The 22085-nt window shown below is 54.5% G+C and overlaps 2 protein-coding genes across 2 annotated transcripts in view; one reads left to right on the top strand and one right to left on the bottom strand.

Annotated features, from left to right (window-relative positions):
- Positions 1 to 2045: 2045 nt before the first annotated feature.
- Positions 2046 to 10125, top strand: SLC28A2 (solute carrier family 28 member 2). The gene is made up of 17 exons (XM_014308996.2): positions 2046 to 2114; positions 2247 to 2341; positions 2671 to 2762; positions 3148 to 3337; positions 3655 to 3796; positions 4527 to 4640; positions 5005 to 5082; positions 5406 to 5486; positions 5820 to 5900; positions 6041 to 6166; positions 7348 to 7478; positions 7667 to 7835; positions 8011 to 8208; positions 8698 to 8779; positions 9251 to 9349; positions 9790 to 9901; positions 9995 to 10125. Exons 1-17 carry the CDS (start codon positions 2046 to 2048, stop codon positions 10116 to 10118), a joined length of 1983 nt encoding a protein of 660 aa, XP_014164471.1. The 3' UTR covers positions 10119 to 10125.
- Positions 10126 to 10528: 403 nt separating this feature from the next.
- The window catches only part of ALPK3 (alpha kinase 3), a 37246-nt gene continuing 25689 nt past the window's right edge, over positions 10529 to 22085 (bottom strand). The window contains 10 exon segments of the mRNA XM_031061010.1: positions 10529 to 12135; positions 12286 to 12334; positions 12531 to 12748; positions 12984 to 13072; positions 13400 to 13674; positions 13792 to 13827; positions 14087 to 14214; positions 15284 to 15431; positions 16278 to 18120; positions 21770 to 22085. The exon segment at positions 21770 to 22085 is cut by the window's right edge and continues 2 nt beyond it. Coding sequence (XP_030916870.1) covers positions 11814 to 12135; positions 12286 to 12334; positions 12531 to 12748; positions 12984 to 13072; positions 13400 to 13674; positions 13792 to 13827; positions 14087 to 14214; positions 15284 to 15431; positions 16278 to 18120; positions 21770 to 22085 — 3424 coding nt within the window. The 3' untranslated portion in view covers positions 10529 to 11813.

Raw genomic sequence — 22085 nt, forward strand, 5'->3', positions numbered from 1 at the left:
AGAGGCTGCGGGGGACGCAAGGAGCAGGAGTGAGCAGGGACACAGGTATGCAGGGGGCACTGGGGACACCTGTCTACTCCCTCCCTCATTATCTCCCGTCCGTGTGGTCCTGCTCCCGAGGGGACAGCAGCCAATGAGACTGCACCAAAACAAGAGATTTTGGGGCTGGCAGGGTGGGGGACAAGGAGGTGGCAGCAGCCCTGGCAGGCACTGAGCCTGAGATGGTGGCACAGCCAGGGACCTGGGGTGGTCCTGGAACTCCATGAGATCCTGGAGGGGTCACTGAGCCCAGATGGGCACTGGGGAGTGTCCTTGGAAGGTGATGGACTTGGGAGGGGGGTCCTCCTGATCTCTGCCAGGGTCCTGGAGAGACATCCCTGAGCACCAGGAGCACCAGCTATGGTGGAGGCCCTGGGTTCCCACCATGGCCCTGGGTCCTGCCCTGCTGGAGCCATGAACCCAGGGACACACTAGGGCCAGGACACTCCAGTGGTTCCCCGTGGTGGCTCTGCCAGCCTGTGGAGCCCTGGCCACTCCACCCTCAGCTGCCATGAGGTCCCATGATGAGGAGGATGTTCTCCAAAACTCGCCATCTTCACCTGTTGCATTTGGGGCTGAGTCTTTCCCTTCAGTGGACACTGAGAGAAACTGGCGATGACCCTGTGATCTCCTCCTTCTTCACACAGAGCTCTGCAATTCTCCTCAAAGCAAAGACAACATCTTACTGCCTCTGTCCTCACACAGAAGTGCTTCTACAGTCAATCACTGCCTCGCCTGCGACTCTCTGCTCTTCCCTCATCCTTCTCCAGGTAGGGGAACTGGGTGGGTGTCCAAATGGGATGCTCCAAGGGTTCCTGCCCTGGCATAACACTGGTTCTTCTGGGTTTGCTGGACCAGTTCTCCCAGTATGATTCTCTTTTAGGACCAATCCCTATGCAAACTACCAGTTATTCCTACCCCTCGTTCCTTCACTGTGTTAATTACCAGCATGAAAGGATCTTCTTCCTCATCTTACTTGGTTGTACCAAGACCTTTTGAGGATGAAGGATACTTTTTGAAAAATCCCTCTTGCAAAGATGTTGCATTGTGATCTCAGGGTTTACCTCACAAACCCGGTCCCTCCCCTGATAATTCCCTCCCAGGTGTGTCAGTCACCTTCCTTTCCCTGGAGCACTGTCTGTCAATCCTGGAATTCCAGAATGGTGTTGAGTGATTGGCAGATTCAAAGGATGCCTTCTACCCCTGGGGGGACATTGGGCCATCCAGGTGTCCTTTGTCCCTTGAGACCTCCCCTCCTGTACCTGGTTGGTGGATCCCTACCCCTTCCCTCCTCCCCTTCCTGGGGTTAAAAGGAACAGCAACCACGGGGTCAGGGAGTTCTGTTGCTGGATTCAGAGGCCCGCGGGACAGGATAAAGCTCTGGATCAAAACTCTCCATCAGAACCGACTCCTTTCCTTCACCATCACCATAAAGCTTCTCTGCCAGAGGCTCCATCCTGCCACCACCAGAGCTCCTGCACGCCTGGACTTGGCCCCACGTGCTCAGCTGCAGCATCCAGCCAGCCAAAAGTGTCTCTGAGGTGAAAACACCACAGTTGCCGCTATTTGGTTCAGCACCAAGGGCCAGACAAGGTCAGGCACGTCCTGTCCGGCTATATTGGTATTATTCCAATACAAAGAGGCTCACAGAGGCTGGTGGACACTGTCACCAACTTGGAGGGGGAGTACCAGCACTCCCTGCTGCATACAGTCCTCTCCAATAATTCCTTGGAAGCACAGCAAAGACCTCTCTAGAGTTACAGAACAAGGAATGCAGCCCACCAGCACCATGGCCTGAGGACCCTACAGGATGGTCCCCTGATGTGCTGGGGCAGGACCTGCTCTGAATACTGACTGCCAGGGGTGTTCTCCTCTCAGGGCCCCAAAACTGAAAAGCAGAGTGGGACATTTGAGCTTCCCAGAGGTGATCCCATTTTGCTCTCCCCAGCCAGCATCGGGCCCTCCCAGGGTTTCCTGTATACACTGAAGCAAGGGAGCTCCTGGAGATGGAAGGAAACCAGATAACCCTGGACAGCCTTGACAAGGGCACAGATAACCCAGCTTTCAGCTTTGAGGTAAGTTCCCCTTCCCTTCCCTTCCCTTCCCTTCCCTTCCCTTCCCTTCCCTTCCCTTCCCTTCCCTTCCCTTCCCTTCCCTTCCCTTCCCTTCCCTTCCCTTCCCGGTGCTCAGTTAATGATGTTTTCCAGGGAGAGAACAGACACTATGAGGAATGTGGTGGTCCACGCAGTGAGAACCAAGAGGAGAGAAGAGAAAGGAAAGGGAGATTCTCCACCTACTGCAGGTGGGATGATCTGCACAGATATGTGAGCTCTGCCGGAGTACAAACCTGGTTTGGGAGCAGAGTAGGATGGAATTGAGGTGGGGGCAGTGACTGATGGCTCTGTGTGGCCCTGTAGGGTGCCACTGGCAGGTCTCTGTCCCCATAACAGGTGATGGTGAGCGTGCTGGGGTTCCCACCTGTACCACCTCCTGCTGCTGGCAGTGCCCAGAGGGAGCCACGCTCATGGCCTGGCTCTGGTGGGTTGGTGCACTTGGGGTGGTTTGCCTTGGGCTCATCTTCCCTGTCCATCTTCTGCGTCTCTCCTGTCTCTGGCATGTGACTCTCCCCAGGAAGGCCCTGCAGCCAGCATCCAAGGCACAGCATTTCTGCAAGGCTCATGCCAAGGTGCTGAGAAGAGTTGTCCTGGGGCTCCTTGTAGTAGGTGAGGACTGAGACTCCACATCCCCACCCCTTTGGCTGGCTGTGCCTCCAGACTCCGCTGACTGAACACTGTCCAGTGTGTGGAGGTTGTATCCACTCCCAGCAGCCTCACTGCCCCCTCCTCACCCCACCACTGCTGCCCAGTTCTACCTTCATTCACCTCACTGTCCCCCTGCCCTTTCTCCACCTGCCCAAAGGGTTTACTGTGCCCCTTCTGCTCCCTGCTGGGGTGATGCTCTTAAGCTCTCCTCACACAAAGATGGGATCCTCAAGTGTGGCCAGGGAAGGACGCTGGGAGGAAATGACCCTCATGGCTGGCCCCAGTGAGTTATGAACCCGTGATCCTACAGCCCTGATGTTTCTGACTCCCAATGTGCCTTCTCCAGCCTACCTGTGCTACTTCATTGCGGCCTGTTACCTCAACTTCCAGCGAGCCCTCCCCTTGGTGGTGATAACTGCTGTGGTTGTCTTCTTCATCTGCTGGGAGGTCTTCCAGAAGCACTGCAGGGCAAAGGTTCTGCTTCTCCTCCGCCCCGTTGGGAAGTGCTTCCAAAAGGCCTGGCCGTGGCTCAAATGGTGAGTCAGGAGAAGGAAGGGCCAGATCCCTCCCAGCACCTGGGTTCCCTCCCATGGCTCTGCATGTGCCAGGCTGGCACCTCACAAAGGGCGAGCATGGCCAGCCTGGGGACCACTTAAAAGCATTGCAGAGATGTCTGTCTGCTCTGCCTCGGTAGTGATGGCTGTTCACCGCCCTCGCTTGTGCCTAAGCCCCAGGTTTCTGCAGATACAGGGACCTTACAGTGGCAATTCCATCACAGTGGGCTCCTGCCCTTCATGAGCTTCCCTCCCGATGGGGACATCACCTTGCTGACAGTCTGGGGTTTCCTCTGCAGGCTCCCGTGGGTGGCCCTCCTGGCAGGCCTGATTGTGTGGCTGGTTTTGGACACTGGCAGAAACCCAGAGCAGCTCATCTCATTAGGTGGTTTCTGCTTTTTGGTGCTGTTCCTGTTTGCCTGCTCCAAGCACCATGGTGCGGTACGTGTTCCAGCTGTGACCTGACCATCAGGCCCCTTGCAGGAGGTGAACACCCAGCACTGGAGAAGCTCTTTGTTCCCCCTGGTATCCCCTTCTCTGGAGGAAGCAGAAGCCCAGCAGAGCTGGGCAGAGCTGGGTGCAGCCTGAGGAGCTGAACTGGTTGGATGGATAGACCCCAAAGCCACCTCACTGCTCTTTGTACCACTGCTCTCCTTCCCACTTCCCAACCCAGGGCTCCCCTGCATGCCTCTGTCCTGTTTTCTGCCATGTCCCTCATAGCGGATGAGACCCAGAAGCCCAGCACCTGACCCACACCTGGGCTTCAGGAGCCTTGGTCAGAAGTGATTGAAATCCTGGTGGCTTTCAGCCCAAACTGCTGCAATGCTTTGGGCAGTCTCTCCATCCTGCTCCTCTGAAGGGTTATTGAACAAACAGTTTCAATCTAGCAGGTCTGTGCTACCAATCATCATAAGGTCTTTGTGCTTGTATCCTGGGTCAGCCTGGCAGGTTGTGTTCCAGCCAGTTCCAGAGTCTCACCAACTCATTTCTGGCTCTGTCACCAACCCACATTTGTTGGTTTCTGTAACACTTTATTGGTCTCCCCATGACCTTCACGCTGGGGCAGTGTGTGGTGTTTGTCATGTGCTGCTGTTGCAGCAGCTGGAAACCAGAGGGGGAAGCCTGTAGGCCTTGGAAACATTTCAGCTCCTGTTCCGCTTTTTGTCCCCAGGTGTCCTGGAGAGTCGTTTTCTGGGGTCTTGGTTTGGAGTTCTTACTCGGACTCTTTGTCCTGCGAACGACTCCTGGCACACAAGCTTTCCAGTGGCTGGGAGACCAGGTCCAGGTACTGCATCTACTCATCCCATCCTGTGCCTGTACCCTGAGATTACCAGGAAAAGCAGAGTGTGGCATGGGGAGGGGACATGGCAGGGATTGCATGCTCGGGACTGGAGGGCAGCCAACTCTCCCCTGGTTTTCTGCAGCAGCCCAGAGCCCTCGGTGTGCTCTCCCTTCCAGGCTGTAGCAGGGCCCTGTGGCTTTGGGACAGCCCACCAGGATCCCCATCTTAGGCCTCAGAGGGGCATTCTCTGGTGTGCAGTGAAGTGAGCTGTGGGACTGGGGGCACAGCCCCTCATTAGGCAGAATGAGATATCAGGGAAGGACCTGATGGAGATCTCTGTCCTACAGTGTAACTTCTTCCCTTGCAGTACTTCCTGGGCTACACCACAGCTGGCTCCAGCTTTGTCTTTGGGAACACACTCATTGAAGAAGTCTTTGCCTTCCAGGTCAGTCAAGGAATAGAGAATGGGGCATGGGGAGGTTTTCTTCTGGTCTGCCTCTTTGCTGGGTCCTGGAGAGCAAAGTGCAGCCTGATCTGCTGTGGTAGAGCTCAACCATCTCAGAGATGGATCTCCTTCAGCTGTGTATCCACCTGTGGACTTCCTCAGTGCCACGGAGGACTTGCACTGGTCCCTGTCCCTCCTGCCAGCCTGGCTGAGCGTTGTGGCACCCCAGCAGCGTGGGCTGTACCACACCATGCCCAGCCTGGTGCCCATGGGCGCTGGGATGTGTGGCTCAGCTCTCCCTTAACCCTGTGCCTTGCCTGCAGACCCTGCCCATCATTGTTTTCTTCAGCTGTGTGATGTCCATCCTCTACTACCTCGGGGTCATGCAGTGGCTTATTCTCAAGGTAGGGCCTCACTCCTTGATCTGGGATGGCAGTGGGAAGGGGAAGAACCTGTTGGGTTCTCTGTCTACTATGGTCAGCTGAGAGATGTCCCAGAAAAATTGTCATGGTACTAATTTGGGGTGATTTGTCCTGCTTAAAAGGATAGACACAACCCCTGTCTTTCTAGCACGTCCTTCTCAGAAAGCTTAAAAATCTGAACCCTAGAGCTGATGTCTCCACCTGGTCTGGAGGTGCTTCCCAGGATTACCTCCTTGCAGGGGCCAAGCAGTGCCTGGCTTTGTGGGTATGGTGGCAGGGTGCCTGGGGCCTCACAATGGCCTTGTCTTTCCCCAGATCTCCTGGGTGCTTCAAATCTCAATGGGCACCACTCCCACTGAGACTCTCAGCGTGGCAGGGAACATTTTTGTGGGACAGGTAAGGTCCTGGTTTGGCAGCAGCTCCTCAGTGCTTGCAGCTGAGCCTGCCCTAGAGAAAGGGTCTTCTCCCTCCCTATGAGACCTGTGGCCCTGTATGGTCCCATCCTGAGGACAGCAGGGTTTTCTCCTCCTGCACAGACTGAAGCGCCGCTGCTCATCCGCCCATACCTCGCAGACATGACCCTGTCAGAAATCCATTCTGTGATGACTGGTGGCTTCGCCACCATCGCAGGCAGCGTCATGGGCGCCTACATATCCTTTGGGGTGAGTGCACGAGCAGCTGGATCCACATGTTCCCTGCCACAGGCTACTGACATGCAAGAACTGCCCTGGACTTGGGGATGAGGGAAGACCCCCAGCAGGTGCCTCATGCTGCCCTTCCCTAAGCAGGATGAGAGCAGGGTGTCCAGACTCACCTTGTCCCAAAGATATCTGATCCAGCCCCACCTGGCCTGGCCAGAGCCCTGGAGCCCTGCCAGGTAGAAGGCAGTGCTATGGGATCCCCTACCCTGTGTCCCTGCACAGTGTGCAGAGCAAATCCCACAGAACCACGGGATAATATAGCCCAGAAAGACCCTCTGGTGGGGGGTCTCTGATCCATCCTCCTGCCAACTGAGGTTATGGCAACTGAGGGGATGCCCAGGACCTTGTCCAGGTTGGTGGTGAACATCCTACAGATGGAGATCTCCCCCAACCTCTCTGGTTTACCCCACAGGTGCCTCAGACACAAGAAACAATTTTTCCTTATATTCAACTGAAACTGTGTCTGTGATTCTCACCTTTTCACTGGCTGTCACTGAGCAGTGTCTCCCCTCCAACCCCCTTCTAAACAGAAACAGCAATACCCAGGCCCCTCCTCTTCTCCCAAGGGAGGAATCCCTGCTCCTCCAGCATTGCCTGGGCACGTCTGGCACCAAGCCTCCAGGGATGCCCTCTCCAGTTTATCAGTGCTTTGAACAAACCTTTCCCTTAACCTGCTGCCTGAGCTCCTGCTATTTAAACATTAATTAGTGTCCTTAAATGGGGAACCAAAGGTGGAAAGTCAGAGAAATGAGATGTTGCCAGGGGAGGGCTGAGGCTGGGAGCTTGGCCCTTTATCAGCAAGTAGAAGGTAACAGCATTATTCAGCATATTGCTCTGATACCAATAAAAAGGGCCAAGGATGGGACCAGAACCATTAAGTCAAACAGCAGGGGAGATTTACATCACCAAGGCTACAATCGCTGCAGCTCCAGCAATTGCCTCCATGCAGGCAAGCTGCCCCATGTGCATGGCTGCTTAGATGGGAAAACTGCCAATTTTCCCACCTTCAGCAAGTGGAGAGCCCTGAACTGCTCTGAGTGTCACTGGCTGATGCCAGGCACGTGCTGGAATGCCCTGGGGTGGCAGCTCACGGGGCGCAGCCTTGTGCAGAGGTGCCTATGCCTCTGGTGTGCACGTTGCAGATTGATGCAGCATCACTGATTGCAGCTTCTGTGATGGCTGCGCCCTGTGCCCTCGGCATGGCCAAACTTGTCTACCCTGAAGTGGAGGAGTCCAAGTTCAAGGGCAAAGCAAGCATCCGCATCTCCCGAGGGTGAGTGTGAGCAGAGGGGCAGTGCAGTGGGGCTGCGCGTGTCCGTGTACTGCGGGGAAGCCGTGGTGGCACTTCGGGGCACACGAGGCTGGGAGGGCCTGTGGTGTGCACACATCCATGGAGTGAGCACTGACCTGGCATGGGGGATGCCCAGCCAGATGAATACATTGGGATCCTTTTCCATGCAGGGAAGAGCAGAACATCTTGGAAGCTGCTAGCAATGGGGCTGCCAACTCCGTGGGGCTCGTGGCCAACATTGCAGCCAACCTCATCGGCTTCTTGGCCGTGCTGGAGTTCATGAATGCTGCCCTGCGCTGGTTTGGGAAGATGGTAGACATCGAGGGTCTTACCTTCCAGGTATCCCCAAGAGCTGGCAGATCCTGCATCCCCCACCCATCCCCACCTCTGCCCCCTGCCTCAGTGGGCTGCTGAGACCCTTGCTGGGTTTTTGGTGAACACTGGCAGTGGATGTCCAATCTGGCGGCCGTGCAGGTCAGCTCTGAGTCATTCCCTTCTGGGATGCTTTTCCCAGGTGATCTGCTCCTATGTCCTCATGCCTTTGGCCTTTCTCATGGGGGCAGACTGGGCAGACTCACCGCTGGTGGCTGAGCTCCTGGGGATCAAGATCTTCCTGAACGAGTTTGTGGCGTACCAGCAGCTGGCCACGTACAAGAAGAACCGTCTGATGGGCCTGGAGGAGTGGGATGGGAGCCGGAAGCAGTGGATATCTGTGAGGGCACCTGCCACCCTGCCAGGCACAGGGCAGGGATAGAGCCAGCTGGAATGGGGCATGGCACCTGGCTGGGCAGGGGGTGGTGGGCAGGAGAGGATCATAGAACCATTTAGTTTGGAAAAGTCCTCTAAGATCATTGAACCAAGGACGATGGTGCTGGGAGTGGGAGGGCACTTATGCCCAGTTAGACTTTGGTGTTTACTAATGGCTGGGTGTGGGAAGAAGGAGTCAGTGAAGCCCTTTCCCATTTATCCTGCTCCTTGATGGAAAGATCATGGTGCTACAGGGGCCCTTGTCCCCCCAGCCCAGCCTCTTCCACGAAGAGCCTTCATCTTTGCTCCCAAAAACAGCTGACAGAGAAGGGATTGGGGTGGGGGACTTCTCTCTGTCACGTCTATCTGGGAGCTCCAATGTGGTGCTCAGCTCTGGGTGCTCTGGGGCTGCTCCTGGGCAGACATGACTATCTCCTGCTGCTGTGCCCTCCAGGAGCGAGCCGAGAGCATCACTACCTTTGCCCTCTGTGGATTTGCCAACCTCAGCTCCCTTGGCATCACGCTGGGAGGCCTGTGTGAGTGTGCCTGGGCACTCTGGGAGTGGGATCCTGGGTCGGGGAGCAAGAGCTCAGCTGAGGCAGGAGGAATTTGCTGTCCTCAAGCCTCCATGTTTGGTCTCTGCTAGATAAAAACCGGGATTTGCATGAGGCAACCAGGATGATTTTGCACTGTACCCATGGGCAAGCCTGGGTATAACCCAGCCACAGGGGAAAGAGCAGAGAGACTCCTGTGCTGGGGGTGCTCAGGGCTCTGGTGGATCACCCATAGGTGCTGGGTGGGCACAGATCTCTGCCAGGACGGACAGACAGCAGACTGGGTGCTGGCTGGGATCACCACATCCTCCAGACAGCAGGGGCTGGGGTGGGCAGGGCACTCAGGACTGAGGCAGAGCCAGCTCAGGACTGAGGAGGCTATCATGATGTCCCTATCTGTCCCCCACGCAGTGTACAGCAGGAGCTGACCCCCTGTCTGTTTTGTCCCCACAGCTTCCATGGTGCCCCAGCGCAAGAGTGACTTGGCCGCCGTGGTGCTGCGGGCCCTGCTCACTGGCATGTGTGTCTCCATGCTCAATGCCTGCCTGGCAGGTAGGTCTCTGCCCACTGGCAGCAGGGCCAGAGAGATCCAGGGAGGGGCAGGCACAGGGCTGAAGACCCCATAAATGCAGCATTCAGGGATGGAGGTGGCTGGCCTGTCTCCCCACGGCTCTGCCAGAGCCTTCAAACCCTGCTCTCCCCTCATGGCTCTGCCAAGGGCACACCAAGCCCAACAGCTCTCCTGGGGCCCCTCATCCTCCTCTCAGCTGGAACACTTCAAGGGCAACTTTTGGAGTATGGCAAGGAGCTCCCTGAAGTCTTGGGGGGTGAGGTGGGACCTGCAAAGTTCCAGGTACAGGATTTGCAAGCAAGTATAGTCAGGGCGTGGAACTTGTGAGCAGGCATGGGGTACAGAGCTCACAGCTTGCTTGCGGTATGGAATTTGGATCCATGGTCCCTGTTAAGTCCCAGCAGAAGACCTTGTCCCCCAGGTCTCCTCTACGTGCCAACAGAGGTGGGTGACTGCGCCATGTTCTTCAGCACCACCAACTTCAGCTCGACCAGCTACACCATGTACACCTGCTGTAAGCAGCTCTTTGCCAGGTGGGTGTGAGGGAGCCCAGAGCCATCTGGTCCTGCCCAAGGACCCAGCTGCTGGGGCAGCAGCTTGTCCTGACCCTGTGTCTCTCCTTCCAGCTCGGTGCTCCAGAATGGGACTCTGTCCTTCACGGGATCCTGGGCTGAGCAGGCAGGGAGCGTGCTGTGGCTCAAGGAGTGCTGTGCATACTACAACCACACGTCCTGTGCATGGACATTCTAGAACTGGGGCAGCACCAGGGCCTACAAGGCCTATCCCCAAAAGCAGAAAAAACCCCAACAGAAACCTGAGCATCTGGTCTTCTCCACTCCAGTGCCGACAGACAGCTGCGTGCACCCTGCAACCTGCACCCTTAGGTGCTGGCCCTGCGGACACAAGAGAGCAGCTCCCAAATAAATTATGGCAACCCTCGTGTGCTTGTCCTCAAATCCCTTCTGGCCCCTGACTATGGCTGTTGCACATAGCACAAGGGCCTTTGCTGGGGCTGCACCCCATGCCCACTGCAGACTGTCTGCTGGCAGCCTAAGGCTCTGACCCCAGCCCCCCTCTTCTCCCCCACGGGCCATGGATGGAACACAAAGCCAACCCACTGTACTTGGGTGCAGCTCTCCCAGAGGGACCACAGTGCCAGGAACAGGCCAGTCCTTCTCGCTTTATTGCACTCAAGAGCACCCAGTCCCAACGCAGCCGCGTTATGTACATCGGTACCTTACAGTCACCCGAGGACAAAGGACCTGGAGCCCAGAGCACACCACGCTCCCAGCCCAGCCCCTTCTCTCCACCAGGCTGCACTGAGCCACTGCTTGGGACCCCATCCTGCAGGGTGCTGGCACCCAGCACCCTCCTGCAATGCCTTGGGGAAGGGGAAGCTCTGCAGGGTGATGGAGCAGACAGCTCCTGTGCCTGTCCATCACTGCCTCCAGCCAGGGGCAGCAGGATTTGGAGCGGGTACTGCCAGCTGCTGCTGGAGTCCAGCATGTGCCAAGCAGGGGTGATGCTGAGCACCAGATTGTGCTGTGGGGCTAGGGCATACAGGGTCTGTGTATGGCAGGGGGGCAAGGAGCAGTGATTCCTGTGGGCTAGACACCCCCACGTACCAAGGCAGAGCCTGGTATGGAGGGGAAGTCGCCCCTTTGTCCTGCTCCCTGGTATCCCGTGTGAGGTAGAGCATCCTTACCATAGCACCAGCCACCATCCAGAGCAGCACAGCCACCCTCAGCAGCCACCCAGCAACGGGGTGGGAGACTTCCCTGGGAAGCAGGGGAAGGCAGGGGTGCAAAATCCCATCCCTATGCAGCTGCTGTGGCAAACACCTGCCCTGGAACCAGCCAATACCCCAGAGCCCCACACCATAGCAGAGGAGCCCTGCAGCAACTGCTGGAACCCTCTGCAGGAAAAAGGGTGTGCCAGGGCACTGGGGACTGCCTGGGCACTGGTGGGGTTCTCATCCTTGACAGCGCTGGCAAGGCTTGGCCTGGTCACTTTATGGGTACACAGAGAGGGACATGAGGTGCTGGGAACCACGAGGGTGTCCAGGACTCCCAGTTTGCTGGGGAGCCAGGCAAGGACATTCTCCCTTGAGCCTGCAAAGCTCGAGGGAGAAGCTCTGCCCGTGCCTTAAGGAAGGCCTATGGAAAGTCGAGAGAGGAAAGCGAGTCCGAGCATGGAGAGGCACACGGCCCCACAGGCTCCAGCAGCAGCTCCTGTAGAGAGGTACTGGGCAGGTGAGCTGGGGCTCACAGCCCCCGTGGCCCGGCCCAGCCACTCACAATTAGCACACACCACACAATGCAAGCGCTGCGGGCCGGGCAGGAGCCCCATGGAGAAGGCCACTGCCAGGGTCTCCCTTCCCACACTGGTCACGAGCTGGGCCCAGGCTGGGGGCCAGAGCAGGACTCTCAGCTGCAGCAGCTCTGACTACTGTGGGCAGCCAGCTCTGTTGCTCTCTCCTGACCTGGATCTGCAGGCTGTTGAGGCCTCCCCTGTTTCTGCAGCTCTCCGGGAGCTCTTGGGGCTCACAGAAGCCTTGCGGGTGCTCTGAGGACTTGTCAGCACCTTCTTCTGGAGCTGGGGGCTGGACTGGGCAGACTTCCTGCCCAGGCAGGGACTCTTGGAGCCCTTGGGCTTGGCTGGCTCCAGCATCTTCAGGCCCAGGATGCTGCAGTAGTGATTGCACTTGTGAGCGGCCGGGAACTGCTCCAGCAGGGAGGGAAAGCAGCTCTCCTTCAGCCCCTGGTACCTGCCAACACAGCTATCCTCAGCTCCTGCTTTGCACCAGGAGATGTCCCACCAGGGCAGGGAGGTGAGGATGGAGCCTGACCACGGTTACCACCATGGCAGAGCTGGGGACAGCCAGGGCCACCCTGCTCCAGAGCTGGCAGTCACTCACCCTTTCAGGTTGGTAGCGATCCGCACGTTGGTCAACTTCCAGCCCACTCCTGTAATTTAATAGGACAACCAGTCTCTGTCCAGAGAAGGACAGCCACCAGTACTAGGGGCATGTCATTGCCCTGGGTAGAGGGTTCCATGGCATGGGGTGGGAGAGAGGCAGGAGGGCAAGCCTGGGGCTTTTCTTTCTTTCCCAGGCTGGAGGGTGGTGATGGGCCATGGGCACTACACAGGAGATCCCCTTACCTTCCATGTCAGTCACAAGGATGTTTCCATTTGTCCACTGGTAAACCCAATGCTGGAAAGTGCAGCATTTGAGCACAATCTCCGAGGTGCCTCGTGCCACCAAGCTGCCATCTCTCTCAGTGACACAGTACTGCTCGCAGGGCCTGCCAAGGTCCTCCTCCATTGTGGCATAAGGGATGTTGTTGGCCGGACGATAAATCAGGTACAGAGGAATTATCCTGTGTGGGAGTTCACAGACAATGTCAGCATGGTGAGCTCTCCCTCCTCTGCAAGTGGAGATTCACATCACAGTCTGCAACCCTGGTTTTTGCCTTCCTCCCAGTATCCCTTCCATTTGTGGGAGTAGAGTGCACCGCCTTTGGGATGCCCCAACACCCACAGGGAAGCTTCCCACCGTCCCCTGCAATGCTCTGCCAGGGCATCAAGCCAGTGGAGCTGCAGCACATCACTTACTCAGGCACTGCTCCAAAATCAGGGACTGCTCGTGCCTCAGCAGCAAAGATCTTGCAGTACTCACGACTGGAGTTTTGGACTTTACATTCCTGGAAGTGCAAACAGAAGAGTCAAGAACCTGTTCCATCAAGCACCATTGCCTCCCTGGGACCACTGCCAATTGCTTCCCTGTCCTGGTGATCAAAGGGTGATGGGAATAGTCCTGAGCAACTCCACATTGCTCAGATGGAAGAGCTGAAGCTAAGAATGGCAAGAACATGTCCAGCCCCCTGGCTAGAGCACCCCAGAACATTTCAAAAGTGGAAGGAAATAGCAAAAATGGGCACAGAGCTGGGGACTGTCTGGGACCAACTCACACACAGGTGGGGAGGGTGAGAGGGAGAAAGGTGGATGATGGCCCACAAGGGGAGACCCACCTGGATGGTGATATCATAGTTCTTCTCGATGAGGCTGTTCTCATTCTTGGTCCCAAAGACGATGAAGTTGTGCACTTTGATGACGCAAGTGTGGCCGGACTCGAAGACAGGCTCCAGGCCGTAGATGGCCCTGGCGCGGCAGGCCTTGCGCAGGAAACCAGCGCCCACCTCCAGGTCCTCGCTCACCACGCGCCCGAAGAGCTTATCCCCCCAATAGCCTGCATCAGCCAAACCCTTGGCAAACACCATGGGTGTCATCTCGATCTCCTCTCCAACTGGTGGGAGGAAGAGCTGGTGAGGAGGGGACAACATGGGCACGTCCTGCTTCTGCCCCAGAGCTGCCTGCCCCGCTCAGCAAGGGGCAGAGTCACAGCTCATCACGTGGCCCTTACCTTCAATCTCTTCGCGCAGGATAAATCCTGACAACACTAGAGGAGACAGAAAGCAAAGGGGTGTCAAGGTCCTGCCATGATCCCACCTTGCCCCATGCACTTGCACAACTAGGGATGGCAGGTAGGATGGTGGGAATCAGTTGGCACACAGAGGCAGAAGCATCTCACAGAGGTGGTGTTACAGAATGTGCCAAGGCTCCCTCACTGCAGCCTGGCACCAAGCCTTCTCTGCAGTTGGCCACACTGCCCCACAGCACACCCAGGAAGCTGTGAGAGGCTCTTGAGGGCTCCTCACCTTCTGGGCTGAGCAGGAAATCTGTGGAGTCAGTGCCATACTCGTTGCTGATCACACACCGATAGACTCCGCAGTCCTTCTGCGATGCCTGCACAACAGCCAAAGCTGCCTGGCCCTCATCACCAGCACTGGAAAAGAAATGGAGCATGGCCACATCCCTGTGTGGTGGTGGGGCCACATGGGAGCCCTGCAACAGGCACTGTGGGTGGGCAACATCCTGCCCTTGGGGGGATGGAAGAAGGCTACAAACAAAGCCATCCCAAGGGCAGCCCAGCTGCTCCCCCAGCATGTCACAGCACCACAAGTCCTGCCCTGTGCTTTGTACTAGCAGAGATGCTTATCCTCCACGCAAGCCCTGCAAAATCTGGCCAGGATTGAGCTACAGACTGATAAAGGTACTTGTCCCTGAGTGAGGCTGGGTCAGGGCTTCACAGAGAGCAGAGGTGGGACCCTCATCCTGAGACCCACTGGCTGAGCAGGCTCTGCTCTGGTTTGCTGGAAAGCAATGGCCACTCCTTCCCATCTCGCCCAGGCCAAATATCTGCCCCAGGAGACAATTTCTACTCCAGAATCACCTAACTTAGCATCAACTCATTATAAAGGGAGCTCAGGGGACACCAATGGCATCAGGCAAATCCTAACTGATGTGGATGATGCTCCTACACAAATCCTCTGGGCTTGAGAACAAGCTGCTCTTCATAGTAGACCCAAAGGATACAACCAGCCACCCAGCTGTCTGAATATGCACCATCAATATATGAACTATCCCTGTGCAAGAGCAGTGCCAAGTATGGATAGAGAGGGCACAGCCAGAGCTGCTTTTTCCCAGCAGTGGCTGCATGGAAGACCCTCCCAGCTCTGCTGGGAGGCTGCCACCCTCATGTGGATCCTTTGGGGTCCCAGTTTTGCAGTTCAAATCCAGCTCTTGACTTTTGTGATGGGCATAACACCTTTTCTGCCCTTCCCAAGGTTTGGGTACCCAAAGCAGACACTCCAGATGGAGCATGAATAAGATAAATTTGTCAGGAACTCCCCATTTGGGCAATCCTTCCCTCTGTGGGCACTGATATGATGAAGTGCACAATGCACTGTGCCATGCACTGAGCTTCCCATGCTGCCTTGGCAAGAGTGACACCTTCACCCCAGCAGGGTAAGGAGCAGGATGTGACAGGTGACAATGTGGAACTGACAGGTTACCTCCTTTGGGCTTCAGCTACAGGGATCTCGTCCTTGTACCACGTCAGCTTGGAATCACTCAATATATTGAAGAACTGGCACCAAAGTTTCAGGTTTCCTGATGCATCAGAAAATTGTTCTGCTCTGATCTTACGGACCACCTGTGGAGCTAAGGGTGCAAAAAGATGGGTGGTGAGAGACAGAGTGCTGGCTGCAGCTCTGGGGACAGGCAGCCTACACCCACACTGCTGCTCAGGACTTTGGGCATCAGTGTATGTCAGCACATGTAGCTCTGCCTTCCCCAGGGAAGGTCTCAGAGCTCTCAGAGATGAGATACAAGTGGTACAAATTTGCTCAACAGTGCAGCACTGCAATACCCAGTGAGGCTTGGCCAGAGGAAAGGCAGAAAACCACTATGGAATATTAGAGGAAACATTCTTCTATTGAAGTAGGGATTTATCACGGTCACCCTTGCTTTGCAAGAGTGCTGATTCCTGTGAGAGTATCACCTGGTTCCCTGATCCCCAGGATTATGCCTTTTTTAATTCGATGCCACAAGGGATCAAATTAGCATTGACCACAGATGGAAGAGGAGTGTGTGCCCTGTGATGCCCACTGAACCATGGAATCACAGTTTGGGTTTGAAGGGACTTTAAAGACCACTTCTTGCCATGAGGAGGGACACTTTCCACTCAACCAGGATCCCCAACCAGCATCAGGCTTGATGAGGCCCAGAATACAGAGACCAAAACCAAGAGTATTCTATGATCCCTGAGGCTGAGGAAGCCCAGGCTGTAAGAGACAACCAGTGTCAGAACTGCTGCCTCTTGCATTCCTCATCCCTCCCTGCACTGGGATAGAAGTCTCAAGGGAGACTTTCGGCTTTCACACAGCCAAAGGCTGATGCTGAAAACCCTACAAATGTACAAAACTCATGTGGCCCCAGCTGACTATTACTGGCTCCCTTTGTAGGCAACAAGGGAATGAGCTTCATAGGGACTCTCTCTTCCCTCACCTTTAAATGGGTTATTAGTACTCTGGGACTCTGCTGGCTGTGCTTCTGGCTTAGCATCTCCAGGGACCTCTTTGTCACCGCCGGTGTCACCTGCAGGCTCCTCGTACAGCTTGGGAACCTCCAAGGTGGCCATCTTCCTCGTGAGGGTTGGAGAGCACTGCTCTGAGGGAGAGGATGGAGCTGGGGCAGGAGAATGCAACAGGGATGCATTCTTCCTGGACTGCCGTGGTGAAACAGTTGGACTTCTTGTGTGGCCCACGCTCTCTGGGCTTGCCTCCTCTTCCACCCCCACCTGTTTGGGTTTGGGCAGGTATATTTTGCGCCGGGCCCCCAAAGCGAGCTCTTCTGGTGTGGCACAAGGTAGCACTGCCAGAGGGTCAGCAGGGCTCTCTTCAGAGCTCACTGGAGGCAAATCAGAAAGATGAGGAGCCACTCCTGCTGTGGGCATGCTGCCCACCACGATGGAGGGCACTGAGAGTGGGGGTGGCCCCTCGGCCTCAGGAGCCCCCCAGGTGCGTCTCTTTGGAGGCACAGGCCTGCAAGCCAGCATCTCCTGGCTGGTGACAAACTCCTCATTAATCATTCCTGTGATCCGTCTGGATGTCCTGGGGGTCAGAGGCAAGTTCTCTGCTGTCTGGAAGAGCTGGTTGTTTTGTACTTTTTCCAAAACTTTCCTTGAGGTGCGAGGGCTAAGGCCAGCAATGCCTATCTCTGGGATCATGCCTTCCCCTGCATTCGGCTGCTCCTTGTCCCCAGAGTCAGTGTCCCCTTTTGTGGCATCCTTACTGCTATCTGACATTTTCAGAAGTAGCAGCAGGTAGTTCTTTAAGGAGGAAACCAGGTTTTTGTGCTGCATTTTCTCCTCCACAGACATCTCCTGAGATCTCTCAGAGCTGGACAGGACCAGTGGTACCTGTGGCTGAACCTCAGAGACTCCTTCCCAAGTCCCTGAAGATGCTGCTGGTTCCTGGCATGGAGCTGTGGCTGTCAAGAGTCCTCCCTCCTTCCCCTGAGGTCCCACAGGCACTGGCTTGGCATTCTCCTCCTCTGAAGTGATGGCTGAAAACATCTCTCGTGGGGAAGATCCACCTGTCGTTGTGATTTCCGTTCCTCCTCTTGCAGGAGGCAGCAGCTGGGCTCCAGATGGGACCTCTCCTGCAGTGGCCTCCATCCCTGGGCTTCTGTGAGATGCCAGCAGTGCCTCCTGAGCCACTGATGGCCTCACTGCAGGAGCAGGAAGCAGCTCTTCCTCGGCAAGAGGAACTGCAGCAGGAGCTGCCATTTCATTTTGGGTGTTCTGATGGCCCAAAGGTGTCCCTGCTGCCTCCCTGTGCACAGCCCCAAGACATGGCTCTGCTGCTTCACTCCCTCCTGTCCTCACACCAGGATGGCTCCCAGACAGCTCAGCTCCTGCCTCTTTGCTCTTCCCATCCTTGACTGTCTGACATGGGGTTTGTTCAAGAGGAGTGTTTTCTCCAGGTTCTGGAGGAGTCAAATTTTTTAGCAATGATTCTTCCCCACCTTGGCTGTTGTTCTCTTGATTTAACAGTCCTTGCTGAGTCTCTCTGCCCTCAAGAGCATGGGAATGTCTTTCTGCCTGTTTCCTGGGGGGTGGGTGTTCCTTGCCAGACTGCACATGGTCTGGAGAACGTGCTGGTGGCTTTGGTGGCTCCTGAGGCCTAAACCGAGGATTTGTCCTTTTCACAGCCCCCCTGGTTTCCTGGCAAACAGGCACCTCGTTCCTGACCTCCTCTAGCTTACTGCCTTGCTGACTGGTCTCTTTGGTTGGACTGGACACTGGATGCTTTAGGTGACCAGGAGACTGTCCAACTCTTGCTGCAACCTAGTTAAAAAAAAAAGGAAGGAAATTAGCATCATGTTACTGCCTGGGTCTGTGCAGTTGTATTTGTGGGCCACCTGTACCATACAGCATTGCCCAGCTTCTTGAATCATGGGAATTACCCTGATACCAGCGTTACTTTGTCATCCAGGGTCTTCTGGTTTCACCATCATCCCAGAGGAGTAGGTCCCACCTGTCAGGCTGTACAAAATGTTTCTTCTTTTACTCAGCTCCAGCCCTTCTGCCTTTCAACACCCTTGCTGCGCACAGAGGCAAGAGATCTGCCTTTCTAAATCATTCAGTGGCTTTTAATCCAATCTCCTCTGACTCTGCGCCTTCCCAAAGAACGAAACTTTCCCATTTTTACCAGCCACTGCTGACACCTTGCATAATTCCCTTGCTGTCTCTGCAGACTGAGTGCTCCCCTACGTGCACTGTGAGATGGGGCAGCTGGCATGTCACACTCTATCAGGATGAGGCTGCCCAAATGATTTACAGGGAAACCATACACCCTGACGTTATCAGCACTATTCAGCCATTCTGTTTCTCTGACGTTTGGGAAGCTCAAATGTTTCCGACCGCAGCTGCACCCAGCAGACGTGTCAGCGAGCTGCCTGCTGTGATGGCCAAGCTTTATCCTGAGGAGAACTGCCCAAATCCTCCAGCCAAGGAGCACAGGCTATTTTTGTAGGGGAGGCAGTGATATCGTGGTGCACGCTCTGCCAGGCTGATGCTCTGGGAGTGTCACCAGGACAATGGCACAGGGACAGGGCATGCCCACAATGGGACCCTGTCACCATTTTCTGAAAAATCCTCCTTGCCCAGGATTTCTCTCCTGGGAAGCTGAGAAGCCTCAGAGAAAAAGGAAAACAATATTATCTTATTTGCTTCTCATGTGTTTTGCTGCTTGGGAATGTGGTTGCAGATTTATCTAACATATTGAATTGTTTTAACTTAATGGCCAATAATGGTCCAGCTGTGTGGATGCTCTAGAGAGAGTCACGAGTTTTTCTTTATTATCTTTTAGCCTTCTGTCTGTATCCTTTCTCTATTCTTTAGTGTAGTTTTAGTATAGCATTCTATAATATAATATAATATAATATAATATAATATAATATAATATTAAATTAGCCTTCTAAGAACATGGAGTCAGATTCATCATTTCCTTCCCTTGTCTGGGGACCTCAAAAACACCACAGGACCCCCTTCCACCCTGTAGGATCTGCTGCTAAGGATTTTCTTCTGAGGTTCCTGACTTGAGCGTTAAGCCCCCCAAAATGAACACCATGGGAAAGGAGGGCTGGGGCACTTAAGATCTCTATTTCGTGCTGCTTTTGCTTCATTTGGTAGCTTGGGGAAAAGAGGAAAGGTAAGAGGAAAAGAGGAAAAGAGCAAAAGAGCAAAAGAGGAAAGGTAGGAAAAGAGGAAAAGAGGAAAGGTAGGAAAAGAGGAAAGGTAGGAAAAGAGGAAAAGAGGAAAAGAGGAAAAGAGGAAAAGAGGAAAAGAGGAAAAGAGGAAAAGAGGAAAAGAGGAAAAGAGGAAAAGAATTCTCTCAGCAAGCCCCTTCCCAAGCCAATAAATCGAATGGTTTGGGTTGGATGGGATCTCAAAGTCCATCTCATTCCACCCCTGCTATGGGCAGGGACAACTTCCACTGTCCCAGGTTGCTCCCAGACCCGTCCAACCTGGCCTGGAACACTTCCAGGGATCCAGGGGCAGCCACAGCTGCTCTGGGCAATTAGTGCTAGGGCTTCACAACCCTCTCAGCCAAGAATTTCTTCTCCATATCCCATCTGACCCTGCCCTCTGACAGTAGAAAGCCGTTCCTCCTTGTCCTGTTACTCCATGCCCTTTTTCAAAGTCCTTCTCTAATTGTTAGGGCATGAGTATTGAAGGGTGGAGGAAGCACCATTAGAGGCCGTTCCTACCCATAAAATTCAAGAAATATAATAAAATCATCAGTTTAAAATTTAAGCAAGAGTGATTACCATGCCAAACTGGTTTCTTCTCTGCTCTTGTAGAGGATGATGTTCAGAGCCTGGGTACACTCTGGCATTTTGCTACAGATAAATCCAGCTCAGAAGAGAAGTCCTGAGCATAAGGCCCAGCTATGTCCCAAGGCTAGGAAAACACTCACCTATGACCTTTCTTTTTTAAGAGAAAGAATAAAAAAGAAATAGACAAGTAACCCCTGTCCTGCGGGGTAAAAATATCCTGAAACATGCCTGGAACCCGCCTTAAAGGCTTTAAATCAGCTTATTTGCTCTCACAAAAGCTTGAGGACTTTCCCCAGCAGCACCAACAAGCTGATGCATTCAAATTCAAATCAGAAGCATTCCCTTTTGTCTCCTCAAAGGCACACCAGCTGACAAGTCACAGTTTTCCCTCTGTGAATAGGGCTTTTAAAGAGAAAAAAATCTTGATGCATGTCAAAGGCTCAGGGATGACAGCCCACGCCTGCTGCACACCAGCATTTTTCCATCTTTTTTGAGAGCCAGAGCTGTTAAAATGAGCACAGAGGGGAGAAACAAATGGCTTTGCCATGGGCTGGCCTGATCAGCAATAATTTCTGCAGCAGCATGTGATCCTGGTGAGTCAGGATGAAGATGAGTTCACAGCACTGTGCAGCAGCAAGGCCAGAAACCAGGTGTGCACTGCAGAACACAGCAAGTTCTTACCAGCAAAGCTGCACCCACCAATGGCCAACAAAATTTAAGAGAGAAAGAAAGGATTTTTGTTTCCACCGGAGCACCCATCAGTCCCTTATACATTGTGGATTTTTCCATATTCTGAAATACATGCATTACCTACCAAGTGAGAGGTGCTGCACCCAGAGCCTTGTCTTTGCTGAAAGTGTGCACCTACCACAGCCCAAACTCCAGATCCTGACAGCACCTGCAAACTGGACTCAGAGAATCCTTTATGATAGAAGGGGTCAATAAAGAAAAATGGGGGGAAATTACTCCAGTAGCTTCCAGTCTAATATTTTCATGGCAAATACTTCAGGTTAAGTGACAAAAATAGCAGCTGACTAAGAGATGCTCTGAGGGTCAGAAGCAGGTGCTGTGCCCAAGCACTTCATCACCACCACAACGAGTCTCCCAACAGAGTTTTCCCAACAGGGATGGATGAAAAAAATAGTCCAGATCTACTGTATAAATGTTGCACTGTAAACAAAACTCGAGGCCCTGAGGGTGCAGCTCACCCATACCTCATCTGCATGGGGGGCTCCTTAACTAAAGCTCCCTTGTTGAACTGAACAGATGCCATCACAAGGCACTCACTGCCAGCTATAAATACCCATTCAGTGCTCCCTGCCGACCTGATCTGAAAACATTCCGCATGAGGTCAGCCTGCTGATTAAACCGGAGAGCCCCAGGCCACCGGGACCAGCTGCTCGAATGGCCCCGACTTACATCTCTCAGCACCTCAGCTGACATTTGCTTGGAGATGGGGTGGAAGCTCTGCTGTCTGGGCTCACAAAATCCAAAGAGCCCTTCTGGGTGCTTTCACCAGTGGAGACCTGCAGAGCCTGGGCAGCAGATCCCGTCGTGTGCACGGAGCCTCCCAGGCCCAGTGCCACGACACAAATGCACAGCACGGATATTTTCTTGTTGCCACCCCTACAATGGCTGCTGTCTCTCCTAGTTACCTCTTTGTTTCCCTCCAACTTCTGTTCTTGCTGCTGGCCTCTCTGGCCCTCCAACACCTCAGAGGCCAGTGGAGCATCCTCTGTCTGTCTGCTGGCTGCCACAGGCTGCAGGACAGCCTGACTCCCGGCCTCGTCCTTGGCTCCCACCTCCTCCTTCCCTGCCGCTGGCTTCACTTGCTTATCAAAATACATGTCCTTTAAAGAGAAGTACATGTCATCATTAGGTTTAATGTCCTGTTTCACAGCTTTCCCAGGCTCTTTGAGTTTTGGACTGGTTTCCACTTCTTGATCACTTGCTGCTCGCAAACGCGCATTC

Source organism: Geospiza fortis, unplaced genomic scaffold, assembly GCF_000277835.1.
Source record: "Geospiza fortis unplaced genomic scaffold, GeoFor_1.0 scaffold317, whole genome shotgun sequence".
Taxonomy (NCBI): Eukaryota; Metazoa; Chordata; class Aves; order Passeriformes; family Thraupidae; genus Geospiza; species Geospiza fortis.

What these genes read in the sequence shown, in the direction of transcription:
- SLC28A2 (XM_014308996.2), top strand. Translation starts at nt 2,046, where the DNA reads ATGGAAGGAAACCAGATAACCCTGGACAGCCTTGACAAGGGCACAGAT. An exon ending in AGATTCTCCACCTACTGCAG is followed by an intron (nt 2,342 to 2,670) that starts GTGGGATGATCT and finishes GACTCTCCCCAG; the next exon opens with GAAGGCCCTGCAGCCAGCAT. An exon ending in TGCAGTGGCTTATTCTCAAG is followed by an intron (nt 5,487 to 5,819) that starts GTAGGGCCTCAC and finishes GTCTTTCCCCAG; the next exon opens with ATCTCCTGGGTGCTTCAAAT.